The sequence below is a fragment of the Vombatus ursinus genome, unplaced genomic scaffold, assembly GCF_900497805.2.
Source record: "Vombatus ursinus unplaced genomic scaffold, bare-nosed wombat genome assembly UNPS02014799.1, whole genome shotgun sequence".
NCBI lineage: Eukaryota > Metazoa > Chordata > Mammalia > Diprotodontia > Vombatidae > Vombatus > Vombatus ursinus.
Window position 1 is genome coordinate 49,772,309 of NW_020954577.1, and position 8,485 is coordinate 49,780,793.

The 8,485-nt window shown below is 46.1% G+C and overlaps 2 protein-coding genes across 4 annotated transcripts in view; both read left to right on the plus strand.

The window, feature by feature from the left end:
* The window catches only part of LOC114050300 (homeobox protein Hox-A6), a 4,841-nt gene extending 1,938 nt beyond the window's left edge, over positions 1-2,903 (plus strand). For both annotated transcript variants that reach the window (XM_027871921.1, XM_027871920.1), the window contains one exon: positions 1,089-2,903. In XM_027871921.1, the coding sequence (XP_027727722.1) occupies positions 1,089-1,354 (266 nt within the window). In that variant the 3' untranslated portion in view covers positions 1,355-2,903. The remainder of the gene's footprint in view (positions 1-1,088) is intronic.
* A 407-nt stretch (positions 2,904-3,310) lies between these two features.
* LOC114050299 (homeobox protein Hox-A5) lies at positions 3,311-7,278 on the plus strand. 2 transcript variants are annotated; one of them, XR_003569982.1, is made up of 3 exons: positions 3,311-4,098; positions 5,228-5,543; positions 7,209-7,278. XR_003569982.1 is itself a non-coding variant. In XM_027871919.1 (2 exons), the coding sequence occupies exons 1-2, from the start codon at positions 3,540-3,542 to the stop codon at positions 5,476-5,478; spliced, it is 810 nt and encodes a 269-aa protein (XP_027727720.1). In that variant the 5' UTR covers positions 3,311-3,539; the 3' UTR covers positions 5,479-6,243. The 2 variants fall into 2 exon arrangements, 1 of the variants encoding a protein (XP_027727720.1); XM_027871919.1 differs by lacking the exon at positions 7,209-7,278 and having other exon boundaries at positions 5,228-6,243.
* Positions 7,279-8,485: the final 1,207 nt, after the last annotated feature.

Here is an 8,485-nt window from a genome sequence, read left to right on the forward strand (position 1 = left end):
AGAGAGAGAGAGAGAGAGAGAGAGAGAGAGAGAGAGAGAGAGAGAGAAAAGAGAGAGAGCGAGAGAGCATGTTACATCCTCGTGTGAAGTTCTCGAGCCACGGTGGACCAGCATTCTACACACACATCATTAATGATCAATCTCCCTCCACACCAAACCCCCCTCTCCTATGTGCCCTGGAGATGCAAAGATAGATGGAGCTGCCCAATCTACTCCCTTCTACTGACACCCTAAAGCAGTTGGAGGACCCAGTTCTCCAGCTTCAGAATTTGTCCCTCCTCCTTCCTCTTCCCCTCTTTTAGAAACTATTACCTGAATAGCTAACTTCTGAGACCCTGGAAGGGCCTGGAAGCCCTTCAGCTCCTCAGCAAGGTGGGCTTAATTAAGGTGGAGGATACCTTAAAGACCCTATTTGCCTTCAAGGTCATTAATTTCCAGAAACTCCAGAAAGCCTACCCTCCCTCCACCCTTATTTCCTCTGTTTTCATGAAGCTCCACTAACAGAAGGTCTCTTAGAGCAAGACAGAAGGATTAAAGCAGATTTGGAAACTTAGGTCTTGTGCCTTTAAAAAAAATCCATTTATCTTTAAAGGGGGCATGCTCCATTCTCTTTCATGCAAGGTGGTTTTGGAAGAATCACCGAGGAGCTGTGAAAGCTGAGTATTTTTATTACTTACAATTTGGCTTCCCTATGATGGCTTAGTTTCACTGATATCTACACAGATGTTTGTGCCCACACACACACACATCACTGTATGGTTCTATCTCTCTATATGGTGAGATTAGTATGGCTCCCTCTCTCCAGCCCCCAGTAATAATGGGGCAGTAATGAATTTCCTTCATAGATACGAAAAAACACAATGCAATAATTGTAAGTTAGAAGGCCATCCCTGCCTAAGACAAATAACACTGACCTGTTTAGCCATCTTGATCACTGCAGAATTAACAAAGGCAAAAATAGCCGGGTGTGCTTGGCTTGCCTCGCTAGGAGAGACTAGAGGGGCTAGCTTAGAATATGCCTTGCTCTTTCTTCCTGAAACCCTAGAACCTTTTTTCAAGTCAACTCCCTTAATATTTCCTTCTCCCAGGTACTGTGTACGGCACCCATGGCCGAAGGGGAAGGCAAACTTACACGAGATACCAAACCCTCGAATTGGAAAAGGAATTCCATTTTAACCGATACCTGACGCGAAGGCGCCGGATTGAGATTGCCAACGCGCTCTGCCTCACAGAACGACAGATCAAAATATGGTTCCAAAACAGGAGAATGAAATGGAAAAAAGAGAACAAACTCATAAATTCCACACAGCCCAGCAGCGAAGAAACAGAGGAAAAGGCAGGGGGAGTAGAATAACGAATGCATCAGAAAAGTTCCCAGGCCTTCCCCCTTCTTAGCGGCTTTCCCCCTTGTGTTCTCATTCTGCCAACACTATTTCTGCCCTAAGTATTCACAGTCTGTTGTTTTCTAAAACTGGAGGAGAGGCTATATATTTGCAATCAACTGTGTATTTCTTAGAAGAAAAAAAATAGGAGTCATTTAGAAGTCTGTTGTGTACATAGCCCCTCTTTTCCTTCTCCTGTAAAGCCGGTTAACCAGGCGCCCCACCCCCAGAAAGGACCCTGGTTTCTGTTGAGCATCTCGGGTTGTCCGAGTGTCTTCTAGTAGCTGTTATTTGCTGCAGAAGCGAAGAGTTGCATGGTTTAGCATCTGAACTGTGAGCTGATTTGGAGGGGGAAAGCACCAATCCGAGGTTTCAGCCCTTTCAGAATCCCATTTACGGTCGGGGTCGTCTCCTCCCTACGGTGTTTGGGAGCTGGCTGTCCAGCGGGGTCTACAAAAAGTTTTACGGCACTAGGCAACAATGCAATAAGACCTAAACCAATAAATCTGCTGAACAAAGGAGGAAAAGACAGTTGGGGTCCCCCGCACCCCCTCCCCCCAAAAAGACCTCCAAGAGTCCTTTCGCCTCAGGCAGCAATGGGCAAGGGAAGAACTTTCAGGAAACAAAGAATCGCCCAGAAGGAGCTATAAAACTAGTGTTCCCAAATGAAATCGGCTAACCCTAACGGGAAGAAAAGCAACCTTTCTAGGAGGGCAAGCAAATCTGGACACTGAACTTTGCAGGCTCGGGAGAAGCCCGATCTTTCTGAGGGTGCGGTGCCACAGGGAGTCCCAGCTGCAGTTCCATAAGACCGGGCTTGCTTCCTCTCCCCTTTTTATGTCAGTAAGAGGGAGGCAGTTTTTATTAGGTGGCACATTGGCCTGAGCTTTCCGCATTTCCAAGTGGCTCACAGGCTTGGTTCAGACAGTCCCTTATCTCTCTGCTACCTTTGTCATTTACTTTCGAATTTCTAAGCCCAGGGAAATAAAGGCTACAGACCGACCTGCCCTGAAATGCTTCCATTCTGGCTCTCCTTGAATTTGTTCTCATTTGAGCAGGATTCTCAAAGCAGGTCGGTCAAGCTATCTCTGCATCGTCCCATCTTTGCTTCTGCATTTTCGGGGAGCCAAGCCTGGGCACAGGCGTATGCAGCAGGAAACCCCTCTGCTTTCACGGCTGGCCAGACCGGGAAGCTGGAATACGAAGATTTTCTCTGAGCTTAGTCCTTAAAGCGATTGGAATAGCTATCTATGAAAATCATATTTACTTGTGAGGGGGAAAAAATCCACTGGGACTATAAAACTGTACGGAATTTGACCTCGCCTCGGAAAACTCAACACAAAACCTATCTTTACTAGATGTTTGTCATTTAAAATCGGCAGGGTAGTGTCCCTTATGCGCCTACAGAAAAGAGGTCTTTGATTGCAGCTGCTGGGGTAGGGGGGAGATTTATTTCTCCAATTGGTTCAATGTACATCACCCTAAAAAAAGAGGTGATTTTTGGTTTTTTGCAGAATTCTGACCTGACAGCAGGACAAAAAAAAAAAAAAAATCCAACTTAAAAAAAAAAAAACAAAAAAAGCAACCCACACCAACAATTAGAGGGGAAGAAAGGAAAAAGAAAAGCAAGTGAATGCGAAATAATAAAAGTAAACAATTTCCCCCAGTCTTTTGCATTATCGCTAGTTTGGTGATCTGCAGCTGATAGTCCTTACCATTGGTACATACTAATGGAACGGCGAGGGAAATGCAATAATTTTGCTATAATGGGCTGTAACCTCAATTCGACCCCAGCCCTGCGGACCCTGGTCGGCAGGGTGAAGATCTAGTTTATCTCCAGAGGGTGGCGCAAGAGTCCGACTGAAAGCCAGGAGCTGGCGGCGGGAACGCGCCCGGGGCGCGCGCGCCGAGCCTCCAGCATCCACCCAACTCCCCCATTAGTGCACGAGTTTACCTCTAGAGGTCATCAGGCAGGATTTACGACTGGACAACAAAAGCACGTGATTTGAAGTCGTACCCCATATTTGGGTGCCTACGTAGGAGGGAACCAAGTACATGTCCCAGTCATTTCCATAATTCATCATAAATTGTGCAAGGGTGCTATAGACGCACAAAACGACCAAGAGCCACAAATCAAGCACACATATCAAAAAACAAATGAGCTCTTATTTTGTAAACTCATTTTGCGGTCGCTATCCAAATGGCCCGGACTACCCGTTACATAATTATGGAGATCACAGTTCCGTGAGCGAGCAATACAGGGATTCAGCGAGCATGCATCCCAGCAGGTACGGCTATGGTTACAATGGCATGGATCTCAGCGTTGGGCGCTCAGCTTCCAGCCACTTTGGTACCAATGAGAGAGCCCGCAGTTACCCCGCCAATGCCACCTCGGCGTCCACGGAGCCCAGGTATAACCAACCTGCCACGTCGTCTCACTCGCCTCCACCTGACCCTCTGCCCTGCACCGCCGTGGCCGCTTCGCCTGTCAGCGAGAGTCATCACGGGGTGAAAAACTCGCTAGCTAACTCCACGAGCACATCGTCCAATTCCAGCAGCACTCACATAAGCAGAGAAGGGGTTGGCACCTCGTCTGGGACTGAGGATGACACCCCAGCGAGCAGCGAGCAGGCGAGTGCCCAGAGCGACCAAAGTCCAGCCCAGCCAGCCCAGCCACAGATCTACCCCTGGATGAGGAAGCTGCACATAAGTCATGGTAAAGCTAACCTTGGGGTTTCTCTCTCTCTCTCTCTCTCTCTCTCTCTCTCTCTCTCTCTCTCTGTCTCACCGCGATTGCCACGAGCTCTGTTTTTCACTGCCCTGTCTCTCTTCTCCATCTCCCTCCCTATCGTTCTCTCTCTGCCATTCTCTTCCTCTCTCTGTCTCTCTCTTTCCTCTCCCTATCTTTCTCGTCTGAATCTCTCTCTTTCCGTACATCTAGTTCGCTCAGTTCCGCTGTGCTTGGAAATGGGGTAAATCAAATGGCCGCTTTGCAAGGCAAGTTAAGGCATAAAAGAAACATGAAAAAGAAAGAAAGAAGGAAAGAGGCAAGGCAAGGGGGAAAGGGGGAGGCGAAAGAAATCCCGCAACCTTTCTTCCTCACTCCCAACTCAAACAGCTGAGGGGGCAGAGAGGTAGATATTGGGAATGAGCGAAGTGAATAGGTGCTTGTCACGGAGGATAATTTATTAGCAGGGCTATCCTGGGGAAACAGCGTTACTAATTATTACCCCCCCCCAAAAAAAAGGAGTTTAGGAAATAATAAGGGCAGGAGCTCGCAAGGTTATGAAGATGGGGGGTGGGTGGGAGAATCGGAGAGTAGGCATGGGTTGGGGAAGAGAAAGAACCCCGGGCGTGCACGTTGGAACAGAGGGCAGGCTGGGGGGGGGGGGGGGTGGATTCGTTCTTCCCTGTAACTTTGAGGAAGGATGACCCGGGGGCCACTTTTCCTATCGTAAAATGGCCATTATTAGGGGGCTTTCAGGGCATCGTAAAAGTGAATCTTATGAAAGCAGGGAGGGCTGTGCCTCTGGGAAACTAGCTTCCTGGGGTGGGGAGGCAGAAAGCAGGCGGCAGAGGGGGAAAAAAAGCTACAGCTCCAAGCCTTACATCTGCTGATTGTTCGCCCGTCGCCAAACCGTATTGTTTTCTCTCCAGAAAGGAAAGGAGGAGGAAATTGGGGGGGGGGGAAGAAGAGAAGTGGAGAGAGGACTTGTTGAGCTTGTCCCCCCACACTGAAAAATAACAATCGTACAGTCTAACGGTCCCGCTGCTCTAGTGGGCTGCTCAGGACCTTGCGGGCAAATCACTGCGGAGTTTTAAAACCAGTGACTTTTCTGTTGCAGACAACATAGGAGGACCAGAAGGCAAAAGGGCTCGGACTGCATACACCCGCTACCAGACCCTAGAGTTGGAAAAGGAATTTCACTTCAATAGATACCTGACCCGCAGAAGAAGAATTGAAATAGCACATGCTCTTTGCCTCTCGGAGAGACAAATTAAGATCTGGTTCCAAAACAGGAGAATGAAATGGAAAAAAGATAATAAGCTTAAAAGTATGAGTATGGCCGCGGCGGGAGGAGCTTTTCGCCCCTAATAATCCCAGAGTTTAAAAGTACTGAGCAGTATTAGTGGAACCTGCGCTTAGTGTCAGTACTAAAGGTGACTTTCTGAAACTTCCTCGTGTTACTTCTGTGAAGAAATACTGTCCTTGTCACCCCCCGCACCCACCTTTTAATCATGAGCCTGTTTATGAGCATTATTACATAGCCTGTTTAAGTGTATAAGTAGATCTGCTTTCTGTATATTTCTTTGTCCTGAATGGCTTTGTCTTGAAAAAAAAAATAGATGTTTTAACTTATTTATATAAAGCGAGCTGTGTTACTTGAAGTAACTGTAAAAAAGAGAAAAAGAACAAAACCACAAAAAAAGAGAGAGACTCCCCCCCCAACCTTGTTTAGTGCCAATGTCGTGTGTTGCACTCAATCCGTCTCTTTAACTGTGCATGTGCGTGGAAGTGTCCCTGTCTGAATAGCTCCAAGCTGTTAAAAATATTTTTATTCTAACTACCTATACTCCCTGTGTAACTAACTAATGCTGTTGTAGAGGTGACTTGATGAGATACAACTTAACTTCTTAAACGTGTAGTGAATAGTGAATCTGTGACGGCAAGTGTGACTCGAAGCAGTGTCTGTTTTGCTGTGCCTTTGTACAACTCTTTGCACGAACTCCTAAAAAAGTGGCTTCTTATACGCGCAGCTTCAGTGGTGTCTGTTTTTGTGAACAAAGTTACAAATATAGTCCAAGTCTGGCTGTTTAAAGCAAACTGTGATAAGCTCTTTTTTTTTTTTTGTATTTGTTTTTAAAGAAAAAAAACCTGACTGGAAACAAAAAATAAACTTTCTATTGTAAGTTCTCGTGAGCTGGTTTGTACCAAATGGCGAGCTTGTCCTTTCTCTTTACCTCTCCCCCTCCCCAGACTCTGAGACTCAGGGTCTGCAGTGAGCCCCAGGGTCAGCGGAATACCTGGCCAGCTAGGGCCCGCTGGTGCAAAGGAGATAGCTAGAGTGTACCCGCCAGTGAGCTCTCTGCCACTGAAACTTTCCACTGAGTACCTCCTGAATGAGAGGTAGAAATTGCAGGGCAGAAGCCCCTGTCACACAGCCTGCCTTTCATTTATCCAAATGTTTGCTATTTGGGAAAAAGGAAAAGAAAAGGAAAAAAAAAGATAGGAAAGAGAAAAAAAAGAAAGAAATCATGTCCTTTGTTAAAGTGCCCTACTTGGCTTCACGACATCTCTACTTCATTCTTAAACTGCTTTTTGCTTTCAACTAGTTGGAGATACTGGTATTTCCAGGATCCCAACCTCAAACCCTCTTAGCCACAGCCAGATCCTATCACCACCTTCCCCCACTTTACCCTTAACAGATAGGATTCCTTTTGCTACAATTAATTCGCTACAAATGTAATGTTACTTACCCCCATCCTAGCTCGATTGGTTAACTCTTCTGAGCTTCCAAGAGCAACTAAAGATTTGCACATTTACTGAGTGCTTACATTGATGGCTTCCTTTAAAAGTTATAAAACAGTAAACTTTATAAGCCCCAGTTCCGGCTATATGACATTTGGGTGCCAAATGAATAGGGTTTTGTCTATGAATTAGATCGTAAAATCATCCATAGCACAGACAGATAGGCTCACTGGCTATAGAAAGTCACGTGGTGCCATTAAAGTAAGTTTTATGGTTTTGGGGAGTTGACATCCAACATTATATACCACATAACATATAATCTCACTGACGCTGGACTTCATTGGACTCTTTTACAGGCTACATGTGGCACCTGGTCATTCAAATGGTCAATTTTAGGGGCAGAAGTGCCCAAACCACGAATTCTCAAAACTCTCTGAAAAATGGCTCCTAGCAAGTTAAGGTAAGTTTGACTCGTGAGTCCCTTACAGTTTATTTGTACAGTGAACTAACTGTCTTTCAGTTCCTCTGTCTCTGTCTCTGTCTCTCTGGTTCAATAATCCTAAGGGTTGCCCCTGAATTCAAAAAAGTAGAACAGTTCACCCAGACTATGAATCTGCCAGCAAACTTGCTTCCCTTCCCAAACAAGAAGTGCTAACAGCAAGCTATGAAAATTTTACCAGTCCCATCCAAGTAAACCATGATAAGTGACTTTGTCAGAGATTGATTTTGAGGCCTAACTTTAATTACGTGGACTACCGCAGATGTTAATGACTTCCGCTGTTCTCTGAGTCTGGTCTCTTCAGTTTGCAAAAAGATGATTTTGTGTGTGTGTGAGAATGTGCATATGTGTATAGTGTATGTATATTTGTGGGGCGGGATGTCTGAAAAGCAGACTTTCAGGAAGCCCTTGTCCTGTATCTGGCTAAATCTTCTCTGAGCCCTTCTGATGATGGGTGAGTGGGGACTGGCAGCCTGGATCCTGAGGGTTCTGAACCAGGAGGGTTCAGGCTGCAGACTTGGAAAGGAGTCTGGGCTAGGGTACTCTGCTCCAGTATGAAGGGCTAGGAGGGACAGTGTTGACTTCCCAAGCCAGCTGGTTACTGCTTTCTTGTCTCACTGGGATGTGTTTGTGTGTATGGGGGAGACTATTGGAATATCCTTCCCGTTTGGCAAGGTCTGAATCCAAGGGGTCCTTACCCTACCAGCTTCTGTAATATTCTGGTCCAGGATACTGACTAGGAGGCAATTTAAAAGGCACTTTTCACCACTACAGGGCCACTCAACAGACTTGGATTGTAGAGACTGGAAATCATGTTATAGACAAGACAATAGATTGAGCATCCCTGGAAGTATAAACGCCAAGAGTTCTGGCCTTTGAGATAGTATCCTTCCTTCTCCCCCAACCCCCGACCCCCAACTGAGGGAGCTAGGCCTCAACTGCCTGTTTGCCTCTACATTCTTCTTATTTCAGTGGGGCTGTTCTCACCAGCCTGTGATTACTCAGCAATAAACTTTATGGCCGGATTTCACTCTGGTCTTTGAATTTCCAGAGCTGAATGAAAAGGGTAAAAGAATCCGTCTTTCTTTTCTTTTCTTCTCCTTCCCTTCCTTCCTTTCTCTCTTTCTCTTTATT